Source organism: Rhinolophus sinicus, chromosome 18, assembly GCF_057876585.1.
Source record: "Rhinolophus sinicus isolate RSI-liver-muscle chromosome 18, RSI-T2T, whole genome shotgun sequence".
Classification (NCBI taxonomy): Eukaryota; Metazoa; Chordata; class Mammalia; order Chiroptera; family Rhinolophidae; genus Rhinolophus; species Rhinolophus sinicus.
In genome coordinates this window covers 11,311,356-11,327,441 of record NC_142518.1, presented here as the reverse complement: position 1 = coordinate 11,327,441, position 16,086 = coordinate 11,311,356, and the positions used below count along the sequence as shown (strand labels likewise).

The 16,086-nt window shown below is 38.2% G+C and overlaps 1 protein-coding gene across 6 annotated transcripts in view; it reads right to left on the bottom strand.

Moving 5' to 3' along the window:
* The window catches only part of NHS (NHS actin remodeling regulator), a 441,226-nt gene that overhangs the window by 10,111 nt on the left and 415,029 nt on the right, over positions 1-16,086 (bottom strand). For 4 of the 6 annotated variants that reach the window (XM_088795276.1, XM_074323429.2, XM_019755449.3 and 1 more), the window contains 3 exons: positions 6,511-6,573; positions 4,280-4,472; positions 1,234-1,365 (listed from right to left, as the gene is read on the bottom strand). In XM_088795276.1, coding sequence (XP_088651402.1) covers positions 1,234-1,365; positions 4,280-4,472; positions 6,511-6,573 — 388 coding nt within the window. Of the gene's footprint in view, positions 1-1,233; positions 1,366-4,279; positions 4,473-5,712; positions 6,268-6,510; positions 6,574-16,086 lie in introns of those variants that run through there. The other 2 variants (XM_019755451.3, XM_074323430.2) reach the window with 2 other exon arrangements.

Below are 16,086 nucleotides of genomic sequence, written 5' to 3'. Positions count from 1 at the left end.
AAACATAATGAGATATTTTATACCACACCATACTACCAGACATTCTGAGAGACATCCACAAATCTAGGTGCTAGCATGGTGGAGCTTTTTCTTATAGAAAAAAAAATCGGCATATAAAATTAGGAGAAAGTTAAAATGCTTTGGAAAATTTCTTTCTCTGCCTCTGTCTGTCTCTGTCTCTCTCTCTACACACACACACACACAGTTCCAAAAAAATGCATACACATTTTAAGAAAGGAAAAATCTGTATTAAAATTGTAATACAATGAATGACGCTAGCATTCATTTGATTAACGCCATCTTTTGAGCTACTGTCATACTACACAATGCTACCATAATTCAACTTTGAAAAGTAATACGTAGATAACATCTCTTAAAATGTGTACATTTTTTAGCACCTCCAGAATATATACATATATATATATATATATATATATATATATATATATATATATCTGTGTGTGTGTGTGTGTGTATGTATATAACATGTGTATATATATATACACACACTAAGAGAAGATATGCTTTTAAATCTTTTGTGAATTCTCTCTCTCTCTTCAATATCAAATTACTTTTCCCCAATAAGTGGCTACTATTTTTTTAAATGAAAGTCCATTTTATCTTCTTGGCCACTATTCATTTTTACTTTGTGATATAAACATAACAAAATAAAAACCTTAGAATTCATTATAAGAAGTAAAAATCTTATATACAAGAGATGGTACCATAATAATAATTTTAGGAAAAGATATGCTAAACACAGTGAACAAAAAAATAGAAAAAAATGTTACCAAGGGTATCCTATTATCAATATTCAATATTTAATTGAGTATGCTTGAAATTTTCCTTGTAAAATTATTGTCATAAAAGTATATCTCTCTTCAAATAAAGGTATACTTTTCTAAAAGAATCTTTCAGTGAATCTTGTTACTTTTTATTCATAATTTCTATCTTAATAAAACTTTAAAAATAGCAAAATATTGCATTTCAGCAATAAAACCTGAACGTATATGCCTAAATCCATAAGGTTAAAACTTCATAGTCAAGAACAGAGATTTTAAAAGTCCTACCACCTGGCTCGCTGAAAACAAAACAAATATACACCATTTCAAAACCTCTACAAGGTACAGCACTGACTATTTTTAAGGAAGCTGGTTAAAGGTCTGCTTCTGTTTTATCTCCTTAAAATCAGCACCTGACAGAATATTAACCATTAACAGTTTTATACTGCACCTATTTCTTGTTGGACTCTTCTGGGGATACCCGAGATGGTTTTCCTCCTCCTCAGTTTTCGTCTGCGCTGCAGTACGGATTGTGAATGAACAAGAGAGCAGCGTATACTAGCCTCTCTGTCAAAACCAACTCCTGCAACCCACAAATAGGTCTCATTAGCCTTTAGAAATGGCAAACACATTTTCATTTGCTTGCAACACAGTGATATTTATTGAAGTAAAGGAAGAATTTGGATTAAGCCTGTGAACAAATATAAGGGAGCCCTTATTCAGCTTTCATTTAAATTATGGTACAATACATCAAGCTTTACTTCTAAATGCAGCTCTCCACACAGCTTGCACTGCCAAAGTAAATAGCAAAGAAAGAAAAATCAAAAGAAAAAGGAAAGAGAAATAACATCAAAGAGTCACCGTCACATAGAAATGACTCCTCACAACTTTTAGTTACTATGATTTACTCGTCTATTTCTGGGCTCTTGGAAGCTGATATCTTTGCATAGCAAATCCGTACCCAAGATGTTCACCTAAATTAGTTCAGCTAAGATATCCTCACCCGTCTCTTCATTAAAAGCATCTTTGTGAAGTTTTTCCCCTTCTACTCACTCTGCCCAACCACTCCCCACCCCAATATACACACTTGCTGTGAGGAAACAACAGCCTAGAGATTTTTTTAAATCATCATGCAAGTCTGTCTACTTTCTCCTGCTGACTAAATTGGACACTTTTTTATTTAGCACTGGTGTCTTATCATATAAAATAAAAATACAAGGCAGTCCCCAGTTCTGTACTTAAGTGGATCTACCTTCTGAGCCAATTGTAAATAAAGCTGGAATTCCCAGTCTTTACAATGTGTCTGTCTGCTTTAGTAACACAGGAAGCAAACCATGATGCCTGTTAGTTTCTCTCTCCATAGTCACATTATTGACACCCTATATGCAGTCCTCTCCAACCCAGAATGCTGAGGGAGGAGGTGAGGAACTCATACTCTCATCTGGCACAAGCATGTGCCATGGAGTTTTCAGAGTGAGCTTTGCCTCAGGGAGCTATAATGTCCAAAGTGCTTTGGAATCCGGTTGTCTGATCATTTATCCTGATTGTTAGGCATGGGGCAGATGGCATGTTAAACCTTGTTCAGCTATATAATGAAGCAGTTTGAGTTCCGCTTAGCATCACAGTGAGAACAGTTTCTAGAAGTCACTTTGAAAATCTGTATGAGATATCACATGATGAATGATTACAATATTATTGGAGAATTTGTACTAATGGAATTTTTCTTTCTTAGTTCCAACCCAAAATTAAAATCCTTCATTCTAATCATAATAATTACAGAACACATGGCATACAGACCCAGATACTTTGTGTTACATGGGCATAATCAACAACTTTCTCATTAAAGCTCTTGAAATCAACATATCATCTAGGCTTTAGTCTCAGAGTTCCCAAAATAAAGCTGAAGGAAAGATCTTCCCTTTTCCTGACTCACAAGGCCCATAATCAAAGAACCAAATTTGAAAACAAAATGTTACTTACGGTGCCATGAAGAAAGCAGGTGCTGCTAACAATCAGCTGTTCCCAGAACTGAAAATTAGTTTAAGAGGATGCCAAAATGTCCATGTTGACAGCTGAACTGCCCTAATTCATCCCATTTACTCTGCTTCCCCGAAAATAAGAGCTAGCCGGACCATCAGCTCTAATGCATCTTTTGGAGCAAAAATTAATATAAGACCTGGTCTTATTTTACTACAATATAAGACCGGGTCTTTAATTAATATAATACAATACAATACAATACAATACAATACAATACAATACAATACAATACAATACAATACAATACAATGCAATGCAATATAATACAGGGTCTCATATTAATTTTTGCTCCAAAAGACGCATTAGAGCAGATGGTCCGGCTAGGTCTTATTTTCGAAGAAACACGGTAGATTATAGAGATCAGATAGAATGCACATGCTTAGAATAATTTATCCTTCAATTTGAATAGGTCATCAGGAAAATGAACCCCCAGCTCAGAACCAGCGGATCAACTGGAACTCCTTTTTTTCAGGAAGGAAATAATATCTGTCCTAGATACCAGGTCATCATTTGCTCCCCACTTTACGTGAGAGAAATTTGAGTGGGGTTAATAATAGCTGTGTCCAAACTGCATCTCGAGCAACAAGCAATCTTTAGTCACATGGTATGAGGATGAAAATCAGTCATAATATGGCCATTTTGAAATTTTCAATATATAAATAAGTTAAACTATAACTATTAGAACTATTTAAAGAAAGCCCAATGAATCGACTATTTAATTTCTATCTTTGAAAGTTAGAATATCTTATAACATTATTTTACTTACAAAGATTACCATTTCCAATTCTGGAATTTACAATCGCTACCAATAAACTTTTCAAGAAAAGTCTGACGGGCCTGCATTCAACCTGGACTAGTATTCACACTGTCAATTCATAGAAGTAGGAAAGCAGAGTGAAGGGAAGGCAGGCTTGCTGGTTTTAGAGTAGAATTCAGCTTTCACCTATGAATCCATATATTTTTAGGTCAAAAATCCCTAAAATCAATGCAGACTTCTAAATGATCTTTTAAACAAGCCTACCTTCTTTCTAGGAAGCATGAAAACAGATTTTATAGTTGGTCTACAGGATCATTACTTACAGTTTTAGAAATCTGGGGTTTGCTATTTTCTTTCTTGCAGTACCACACATCATTATCATATGATTAATCACTGCCGCTTTCTCCATTGTTTCAGTCAGCTATGGCCAAAGAGCTATTTGGTGACTTTTTTTTTTCCCCCAAAAAGAAACTGTCCATCATTTACATAACAAGTGGCCCAACAGAACATATGCAAATTGGTGTTCAAAACCTGACACAAGCATATTGGACATCTCTGGGTTATATTTTGATGAAAAGGGTATTGCTTGTTTAGCAAGCAGTATTCTTAACTGGTACCCCCAAGCAGCACAGGTTTTGAACATATTTAATACACAGAATATTCTGACCCAACTGTCCCTAAGAAAAGAATGTAACGATACCAGTGACATTGATGGGAATAATGCAAGAAGAAATCACTTGAGCATCTTGTTTCATCTTCTCCTCTGGCGTCGGGAGAGGTAGTGCTTTGCTCCAGTTGGTCTGCTTGTCCAGTGTTGAGGGGATATTGTGTACTGGGTTTTTCGGCCTCTGCCCTAACATGACATCTGTATCTTCGTCCTCCGGGGGATGGGACTGCAAATGAAGTACATTCGGACTCAACCACCATGGTTTATATGTAAACACACATATAAGGGATTTCATAGTTTAGTTAAGAAAGATTTGGTCAGAAATAAGCTTTTAGGTCAAAGGAAGTATTCCTAGAAATAGGTAGTAAGCACAATTAATTGAAAGTTATACTTTCAATAGTCAAGCGACACAAAAGAAAAAAAATGGGTTAAATAAACATGCTTTTCAGGTCAAGTGGAATTAAGAGGAGAGACAAGAAAGGTAGCCAGAAATCCCCAAACTTCAAACTGAGGAAAAATGTCAGTCTCTAATCCAGTGAGAGGTAGATCCACTTTCTAGATATCCGTCTCGCTGCACATTCCTATTGAAAGTCTTGAGAGCGCTAGATTACTAGGGTCAAAGGGAAAAGATGATTTAAATATCTATGAAATGTTTCAGAAAATGTACCAGAAAACCTGGAGTCAGGAGACATTCCAGAACACACCACCTGAAGTACAAGCCAATCTAATCTGAGAGGCTGGATTAAAACACAGAGTTAATTTTACTGCAGGACTCTGGCGTTTGTGAATAACATTTTAAAAATATGGTTTCATCAACACTATATGCACATGGAAAAGCAAAAGTGAAGAATCTCCCCCTCACCAACTATAGTGGAAAACATCAATGCTGTTACTGGGAGGGGGGATTCAAATGGGCTTCTTTTTCAAATTCGGAGGAATAAAACATAAAACAGTCCTAGTTTCTTTTCTTTCAGCTTTACAGTCTGAAGCTTTTCTTCCAGCAGCGTACTTAGAGGCCTTGACTTCTATATAACATTTGAAAATTCTCCATTCAAACCTTTGATAGATATTAATATTGTCTAATTTTGATTCCAGGGCTGGGCTCCTAACACAAATTATTAAAAAGGCACCATTCCAATTTTGATTCCAGGGCTGGGTTTCTAAATCAGATTGTTAAAAGACCCAGTTTTCATCACTGAACCTAGATTTATTTATTTCCATAATTTGGAGGAAGGTGGGTGTTTGCAGAAAATAAATACTTTTGCTCTTATTCCAGTTAGGTTTCAATAATATTCTGTCCTAAAACCAGGATCATTAAAAAACTTTGTTCTCATCTTCACATTTGGAAGCATGATGCCCTGTTGAGTCAGAGGATTTCACATATTGTTAAATGAACTGTTCTCAAGCCCCATTAAAGAGAAGATTCCAGAGCCAGTTGTTTAAACTAACCCCCAGCATTTGCTTACCTTGTCAGAGGTATCTGCAAAGCCCCCCAACACACCCAACAGGATTCCCCCCCTGGAGAAAAATGTGTTCGCCATGAAAGTTTTAGTAAAAACATTGCAATCTTCTTTCTCTCTTCAGCTTTTGTGCAGATTCCCAGCGAAGTGAATAGCTCAAATAAAGTTGCAGCACAAAAGACTTTGTTTCCTAGGTAACTTTCAGAAAGAAAAAAAAGTTTGGTGCATGCAAAAAGAGAGACAGAGAGGGATAGAGAGCAAGAGCTGGAGAAAAACCCCCGCCACCAGAGGCCACATTTTGTAGGCGATTCCTTCCTTGAATAACAATGGACTGGGAAACAAAGAAAGAATAGTGACTGACTACAGGCTCTGACCAGCAGCCAAAAGCACTTTTTATTTAATGGTGACAGGGACAATTGGCTGTCAGAGAATCCTTTTGTCCTATTGTCTTTTTTGATTTGAGAAGCCGAACCTTTACAGTTCTGATAAATATAGGGCAAGTTGGAATTTCTTTTCTCCAAACTAAAGTCCAGAGGCAGCTTAGGTGATGCCCATCTTGAACAGAGCCTTATTTGCCACTTATGGGTGGGGGGGCGGGAAATAATGGGGAAAAAGCCAATGGCATGGCTGTATAAATTATATTTTATTTAATTCAAGTTAGGAAAAGACCCACTGTTTAAATTGATTTAAAAGAATACCTGTTAGTTAGAAACAATAGTTTGCCATAAAGTTAAAAGAGAAGAAAGTGAAAGTGTCTGGAAAGAGTGGGCTAGGGCTGTGATGGAATGTTCTCAGAATCAGTACCTTTCTACTCCATGGGGTCATGTGGCAACACTCAGTGGGGGAGGGCGAACGGGTGCTGTTAAACTATGAACATGAAATGCAAAAAAAAAAAAAAAAATTAAAACATGCACACAACACACAGTATACCCTGGTTAAGCCAAATCTATGGTATAAATGAATGAATACAATGGGATAACTCAATCCTTCCTTCCTCCCTCCCTTCATCCCTTCCTTCCTTTTTTCCTTCCTCCCTTCTGTTCGTCTGTCAAGTCCTTCTTTATGAGAAGTAGCATAAATAGTGGTTAAGAGCACAGACTCTGGAGCTAGACCAAGTTCAAATCCTGGATCTACCATTTATTTGCCATGTGACTGGGGCAATTACTCAACCTCTCTAAGGTCAGTTTCCTCATCTGTAAGACAGGAAATAATAGTATCTACTGTCCAAGGCTCTTTTGAGGATTAAATGAGTAAATATACTTAATAGACTTAGAAGAATCTTGGCACTTAAGCTCTATAGGTTAGCGTCAGCTACTACTACCACTAACTGCTACTATTATTATACTTACCTTGTAGCTGTGAAATAGCTGAGAAATTGTCTTTGCAAATTGTAATTTTCTATCTTTTAGATCCCAATCCAATTTGCTAATTTGGAAAACACTGAATTATTTTCTTTCCTTAGGAAGAGTTTGTTTTCCTATGAACTACTTGGAAGAAAATTTCCTGTGTATAAATTCCTCCTCTGGACTGTTAAAAAATTGTCTCTTCCTCATATTCAGAGACTGTATTTGAATATAGGGCTGGTTTTGTGGGCATGTGACCTGTGCACTCACACAGGGCCCCACACTCAGAAGGACTCGCACTTGGCTTAATGCTGTCACTGCCTTGAAATCCTTAGTTTTAAAGTAGAGGGTCCCGCATTTTCATTTTGCACTGGGCCCCACAAACTATGTAGTCCTGTTTGGAAAATAACCTGGTAACCAGAATCCCCTTTTCAGGATCTACTGAGAAAGACACTGAAACTCTAAACTTTGTCACTGTTGGATTCAATTAGGCTCCTATTACAGCAATTTCCATGTACATTGCTTTAATGTAACATGAATTATCCCTGGATGTGTCTTTTTCATCTATTAAATTACTAATTCCTAGAGGTCAAGAGCCATATTTAATTTTCCTTTCAGTTTTCCATGATGCCAACAAAATGCCTCCTCATCATAAGAGCTCAACAAATTATTTGTACACTTGAATGATAACAGCTCTGTTGTGTTTTAGCAGTGATGGGAAACACAAATAAAGGGTCATTGCTCAAGATCTCAGGAGGAAGCAGACACCACAGAATCCAAGGGAACTTACCATCTTAGTGCAAATAGATGAAAACAAATAGAGGAAACCACAAGCAACACTTAGTTCTAGTGCAGGCTTGGTACTGACGTATGCTGGTTCTAGTCATTCTTAAGCCTATGGCATACATGTGTTGTTTTGGGGGGTAGAAGGGCACTCGATCTAATTCTATTCTGTTTCCAAATTTTAACTGACAGGGGTTGCTCATTAATTTTTAAGTAGAGCAAATGCCATCTCCTCAGTCCCGGTTAACTTTAATCTAGATCTTACTTAAAACAAATGATTTTATAAGGTCTGTGGCTCCCCCATTGAAACATGGTTTTGACAGACGTGGTGTATGTGGCCAGAGTTCGGACACTAACCTGGTTCTCTCGTAAAAATCAATTACAGATAGAGATGTGCAGGTCTCAAGTAAGACACTGCGGTGTGCAAACTAGAGAGCAAATTCATGGAAGTAGGAAAATACGAGCCTCAAAGCAAAGCCTACATGGTAAAGGAATCTGTTTCCAACAAACCAAAGGCTTTGGTGTCTCATGAAAGGATTTCAAACTATTACACAGCAGGAAACTGGGGCAGAAAACATATTAATGATATTAATGTATTAAGTTTGGTAGTTTGTCTTAAATCTCCCAAGTCAGCTCTCCTGTTGAGTGTTTTTTCCAGGAGTAAGGGATGAGAAGTGATTTGTATTTTTCATCTTTTTGAGAACCACCCCCATCCCATTAAACAAGCATGAGATAACACCTGGGGATGTCTAAGGATGGCAAGTCCAGAGAGACAGAGCTCAGACTCTTCAGTTTGGGTCATCATCATTAAGTCAAGGTCTCCGTGGGTTCCACTCCACAGAAGATTCCTTCTCATCAGTCTCTCCACTATTTTGATAGTAGCTCCAACCTCCCACTTGTGAGGACTGGAACTAGGTATTGTTGAGCTTGTGTGTGGAAGGATTGTGTTCTTTGGTTCTACCACTTAGACACAAGCACTTAAGTCCCTGCAGATGGTCTGTCGATTTAGAGTATTTCAGTTTATAATATTCAAATGGGCTCTGATTTTATTTCTGCCATGAATTAGTAACTGCCTTAGTGTAGTATTCTAAAGCATCGTCTTTCCTAGGTGTTTGGTCAAAGGAAGTAAAATTGTTCTGATGATTTCTGATTAGATTATTACATGGTGAATGCATTAATCCGTTCACAGAAATTTTTCTAAATTATCTATGAGATAAAACTGCAAAAGAACTGCTACCTCAGGGCATCTCTACATGGCCCAGCATGCCACTCCTTAATGGGTGCAGATGGATAAGGTTAGGAAAAGCTGCATGCTGATCAAACTTGTATGAACTAAATTATTCTTTAAAGGCTCTATTTAAATGAATCCTATTGCTCATTCAGAGTAAGACTTGTAAGGGCAGGAGCCATTTCTTTTCTTTTTTTTTTAAATTTATTGGGGTGACAATTGTTAGTAAAATTACATCGATTTCAGGTGTACAATTCTGTATTATATCATCTATAAATTCCATTGTGTGTTCACCACCCAGAGTCAGTTCTCCTTCCATCACCATATATTTGATCCCTCTTACCCTCTCTCCCACCCCCCACCCCACTTACCCTCTGGTAACTACTAAACTATTGTCTGTGTCTATGAGTTTTTGTTTCTCATTTGTTTGTCTTGTTCTTTTGTTGTTTTTGGTTTATATACCACATATCAGTGAAATCATATGGTTCTCTGCTTTTTCTGTCTGACTTATTTCGCTTAGCATCATACTCTCAAGATCCATCCATGTTGTCACAAATGTTCCTATATCATCTTTTCTTACCGCCGAATAGTATTCCATTGTGTATATATACCACAACTTCTTTATCCATTCATCTATCGAAGGACATTTTGGTTGTTTCCATGTCTTGGCCACCGTAAACAAAGCTGCAATGAACACTGGAGCACACGTGTCTTTATGGATAAATGTTTTCAGATTTTTTGGGTAGATACCCAGGAGAGTTATTGCTGGGTCATATGGTAATTCTATTCGTAATTTTTTGAGGAACCTCCACACTGCCTTCCATAATGGAGGAGCCATTTCTTGTTCATAACTATATTCCTATTGCCTCAGTAATGCCCTTTAAATATTGTACTGTTAGCATCCCCATGTGCCTGGCATAAGCAAACAAAAATTCTCTCTAAAGAAATGTTATCACATTATTTCCACACATAATTTTTCAGTACAACATCCAGCACAAAGCCAAAGAAAACAAGGCAAGGAGGAGACAAGACAGCATAAGCAAGAAGCAATCAAAACAACAGATGATAGAAGCAGACCCATAGGGAGTCCTGCTTTTGGAATTATCACTCCATGCAGGAGTAGCTGTGAAACACGTTGGGGTCCCCAGAATACGTGTGTGGCAAGATTGTTAGACCACTCATTCATTCATTCAAGAGCATTTCTTTCATGAAATGGGGTGAATATCAGCCCCATTGGAAACAAATTGTCAGATTAAAAATAATATCTCCCTTATGAGTGTATGCATGTTCACTATATAATTTTTTTTTAATTTTCTGTACTTTTGAAATTTTTTATAATAAAATGTTGGAATAAAATGAAAAAAGAATTTCTCCTACCTTGTCTAGGATCCCATTCTGGCCCTCCTACCACTGATTTTGAGAGGCTTCAGACTTCAAGTTGCACCACTTTAGGATCAGTCACTATTAGTCATGCCCATCTTGTCTCTGACAAAAGCTGCTTCTTTGATGCTTTTACCCCATTTCTGTCCCTGCTGGCCTATCCCTTATACTCTCCAACCCTTTCCCTAGTGTCCCATGAAACCACTTCAACAAAAGCTAGAGTTATACTTATGATCAGTGTTCACAACAAAAAATAATAGACATTGTACTCAAAAGCAGTCAAAGAAATTTCTTTGGTGAATAATGAAAGAGTAGTTTCCAAACCCCAATGTTTCTTGTGGTGTGTGTGTGAGAAAAGATCATTTCTTCATTTTGTGTCTAGAACAAGCATTTCTCCAAAGATGTCAAGATTTTCCCCATCTTTTCTTTTACTGCCAAAAGAAAAAAAGTCATCCCTCATTTTACTTTTTTTTTTTTTTACATTTTTTTAAACTTTATTTTACATTTTACTTTCTTTTTGGTTTTATTTTATATGCTGATGGAGGCTTACTTTGCTTCAAAACTTTCCAAAATACATCTTAAAATGTTGTGGGTATTCCAGCAGGAAATGTTTTGAAAATTTGGCTTTGGTTTGTGATCTAACTGATACCACATGGCATTTATAGCAGTCGACTTTCTGAGCTTATTTATTACTATCATGCTGTCTTAAACATGAGAAATATTTACTAGAGAATGGATGTTGGGGTACATCTGAATACAGGAATAAAACCTTGGAGTGAAGATGGCCACTGCAAAGCACGCTGGGTCCCTAGTGAAGTGATCTGGGATCTTATTTTCATTCCACCCTGGGGCTTGTTTGTCTTTCGACCAAATTCCAGAATTTCTGCACATATTATGGCCTGTCTGTGAGATGGAAGGGACCTTGTCTGCCTCATATTTTTCTTCACTGGAGTGTGTGTATGTGTTGTACATAAATATAAAGTGCTTTGATCCTTCTGGAAAGCTTAAAGGAGTCAGGCAATACCTTCTTCACATATCACTCTTGCTCCCAAAATTACAGAGCATTTTTATTCCCTTGAGACTGTCCCAAAGTCTCTTGCTGGCAGGCACTGTGCTCTTATCTACCAAACATGTTTTAGAACATCATGTTTGAATTCATACTGTGCTTCTCCCTTTCCTCTCTCCTCAACTCCAACAATTTACCAAAGTGAGCAACTGTGGGAAAACAAAATGATGAAGTAAATAAAAGTTTAGGGCACATCCTATGCTTTCTTTGCCCCAAGTCTTTCTTCCCTTTCCTGGTTTATCCTTTGTCACAACTCTCTCACAGGCAGCCAGGGCCTTCATGCTTCCCCACAGGGCCTGAATGCAGCGAACCCCAAGTTCCCAAAGTCTTCACACCCCACACCCAGCAAGTTGTGAAGCTAGAAAGAAGCCCAAAGATGCACTCACATAAACATACTTAGAACTCCTAGTGATAAACCCAAAGGAATAAATCTCTGAAGCAGAATTCTGGACAATGGCTATTGGCTAGGAGGGAGATATTTGGGAACAGGTACCTACTATTTTTTCTTCTTTTAACCACTTTATACATTAATATCTATTTAAAATACCAAAAATGCAGGACTGGGAAAAATGGCCTTATCATTGATAAGTCTGCTTTTCCACATCACACCTTTCTTCCCTGACAGATACTGCCACCATAACTTCCTCAATTCTCCTGAGAAGTACTTTGCAGAAGAAAATACACAAAAGACCAATAAGCATATGCAAAGGCACTCAACATCATTTATCAATTGGGAAAAATTCAAATAAAAACCACAGCGATATAGTACTATATACTGAAGGGGCTAAAATTCAAAAAGGTTAATAATACCAAGTGTTGACAAAATGTAGAGCAGCTCGAACTCATGTAGATTGCTGGTGGGGGGGGAGTGTAAAATGGTGTAGCCATTTTCAGAGACTGGCAGTAGCTAATAACCTATATCTACCCTTCAATTCCCTTTTAGGTATATGGAGGTGGGAAAAAAAAGAGTATGTCCACCAAAAGCCTTGCACAAAAATATTTATAGCAGCTTTAGTCACAAAAGTCCCTCCACCCCCACCCCCCAAAAAAACCACACACAACTAGAAACAACTCAAATATCTAACAATAGCAGAATGGATAAACAAAGTATGGACTACTATATTCATACAATGGAATACTATACAGCAATTAAAAACAATACCTGATTGATACCTTTAAAAAGCATGTGGCACGGAAGAAGCCAAACACAAAAGAGCACGTACTCCTTCACTTTTGAATCCCATCCTGTAATGGACTGGTGTTTGGGGTATGACATTAGCCCCTAGTGAGCAGAGCCTGAACAGCAGTAGCAATGGTGCAGTTTTCATCCAAAGAGAGGCTTTCTGAAAGACGGCATGTAACTGCAAAGAATATTTCTCTCCTTTTGATCTCAGCTGGAACTGAACAAAAACTCTTAGGGTGATGGAATGCAAAATGACTTTATGTATTTTAAAGTTCAGGAACACTTTGTTTAATGGCATCCTATTAATGAAGCAATTTAAATGTGCAGAGCATAACAAAATTATATTTTCAAGCATGTGTGGCAAGTAGTCCCCACGTGAATGGAAAAGAGGGCTCCAGGAAGGCCGGAGGGAGAACACTTCCTGCTGCCCCTCAGTCTTTTATTGACAGGAATTGCTCTGGACTCTCAAGAGGAACACAAAACAAGGCCCACTGGACCATGGTCACTGTGATGTTGATGCCAGTGAGAATCTTTTCATCCCCTGTGGCCAGCTTTGCCAATTAGTGGGGTCACAGCCAAGGGCCATTCAAGCATCGCTCTTCAAAGGTTGCTAGCACCAAATGAAAGCCATGAGTGGGGAAAAGGCAGGCCAGGCTTTGAAGTGCAGGGAAGAAGAAGGCTTTGAACTGCTGCAAACAGCGCAAATACCCTCACCCAAATCACAGGAGCTGGTAGCATGAGTCCCAGAACAGCCCAGAAGCACAGGGAGAGTTCCTCCCCTAGCCTCCATGCCTTGCCCTCAGCTGGGGGCTCCGAGGTGCTCAGAAACTGAAGAGATGTTGTACAGTTGGTCTCACTCCAAGTGACACTCTTCCCTCATAACTCAGGCTGGATGTGGCAAAAGCTCAGTATGGTCATACTTGACCTTACCACAGCAATTTATTTTTAAAAGATGAAACCTTCTCACATACAAGCAACGCATGTTCCGCCTTTACTTTTTCCCTGTTTTCTTTTTTCAATTTACTATTTTTGAGCACAGCTCTATGAACGTTATCAAATGCACAGACACATGTAACCCCACCACAATCAGGTTTCAGAACATTGCCATTACCCCCCAAAACGTCCCTCATATTATCTCTTTCTAGTCACAGTCTCCCCCCATTCCGAGCCCCTGGCAACCACTCATCTGTTCTCCATCACTATGGTTTTGTGTTTTTGAAAGTGTCGTATGAATGGAATCATACCTTTTGAGACTGGCTTCTTTTGCTCAGCATAATGCCTTTGAGATCCATCCAACTTGTGTGTATCAGCAATTTGTTCCTTTTTATTGTGAGTAGTATTCCATTGTCTGCTTATACTTTGAACAGTGAAATAAATGTCTCAGGCATGCAAGAGAATGTCAACCTGAGAATATTCTGTAATGATGTATACAGACAAGTAATTGTAATGGCTGTTCCATAGCCAGGCTAATGTTTAAAAAGAAAGAATTCCAAAACTGAGAACTGCAGGAAGGAATTTTCTTTATTTCTCAGCATATTTAATATAAACAAGACTCATTGGCTAATACTTTCATTAACTATTGTGCTGGCTATTAAGCTATAATATTGTTTGTCAGCTCCAAATGTATTCTACACTCTGCTCTGTTATGCTGGGACTCTGCAAACATTTCTTCCTCACCAGTTGCTTTCGGTTAGGTTCTTCCCTAGGAGTGTCAGCTACTTTCTGTAGTCACTATCTGTCACCTCAGTTTCCCATTTGCCATGTCAGTCTTATAATACCTTTCCTATATTGAATTCTTTCTGTTAAAATAACTGGTGTGGTTTCTGCTTTCCTGACTGGATAAAGTACGTGGTACCAGGGTTCATCTCCTGGTTTGCTTGTGTCTGAGGCATCTAAAGTACTTGCTACTTCTGTTCCTCAGTCCAAAGAGGAAAAGATCAACCAGTGTGATGTTCCGTGGGGTGTGGGGTGTCCAGATGATAATGATTCCTGCAGCTTATGGCAGAGAGCAGGACAGCTGACATAGTCTCAAAAACAAACTGCTTCTGGTGACCCTTGAAAATGGCTATAGAGGGAAAAAGTATTTGCTGGGGTCAGTAGCTGTATCATTCCACATGCTAGGTGCTGTGCTGATTTGCTCCAAGAAAAATACCACATTGGAACAGCAGTAACAATTAAAGTCACAAGCTATTAATATTTACAGCCAGTCTCCGAGATCCGTCAATTTGCTACGACTAGACAGGTGAATTAAATGGAGAGTGTGAGGGGCATCACCACTCCTGCAATCTTGTATTTGAAACTAGTGTCAGGCTCTTCTCTCCCTACTATACCAAGAAAAAGCCTCTAGAAATTGAGGAAATTAACCCTATACATGCACGGCCTGGTATCTGCAGAAAGCACTGCTCTTTCTGATCATGTTATTTCCGTGCTCAAAACCCTTCAATAATTTCCTATGCCTGTGGAATAAATTCAAACTTTTTAGTCTGACATTCAAGATCCCTCAAGATCTAGTCTACTGAAGCATTGCAGCCCAGCCAAAGTATTTGAATTCATGTATAGGCACTCCATTTTCTCCTGCCTCTGTTGCTTGCTCTCGTGGTTTCCTCAGCCTGTAAACCTTTTCTTCCCAGAATTCCTCATGTCACAATTCTACCCCATCCTTCAGGGCCTTCTCCATGAAGTTCAATGCTACTTTTACCATGAAGTTTAATCCTAACACCTGAGATTATCTAACACCACACACCAGTTAGGTATTAAAACATTATATTCAATCCATATAATTTCCTCCAGTATCCATGTCCTCCGGATGGCAGAGATTATGCTTCACTCAGTTTTATATCCTTATAGTACTTATTAATAGTAGGTGCCCAGTTAATTTTTTTCAAAATGAAAAAATAAATAAGAGGCCATAATGGAAGAGAGGGCATTCCAAGTGGAAATACTGTTTTGAGAGTGCAGGATATTTTCTAGAGAAGCACGTATAGTTTGGTTTGGCTGAGGTCTAATATCTGTGCAAAGGATTTGTGGGAAATCCATCTGGAAAGGTAAATTAGGACCAGATTGGACAGAGGCTGGAGAGTAGGCCTAAGGATTTGAAATTATTTCTTTAGGCAGAATGGAGCAATTGAAGGTTTAGGATTAGGAAAGAATTTGTATGTCAAAGGTTTCATAACCAAGGTTAGAATTTTTCTTAACTGGTTTAAAGGAGCAAACTACATGAGATAAAGGAACACACCTAAGATGAAGCAAGAGAGATTGGATGGACAGCACAATTTTGAGACAGGTCATAAAACAACAGAAGACTTCTGAGAGAGCTTGCAAAACTATGAAAATATTTTACAAAAGCAAAACAAGACCTGCCTAGGACAGACACTATGGTATGTGTACTTCTTTTACA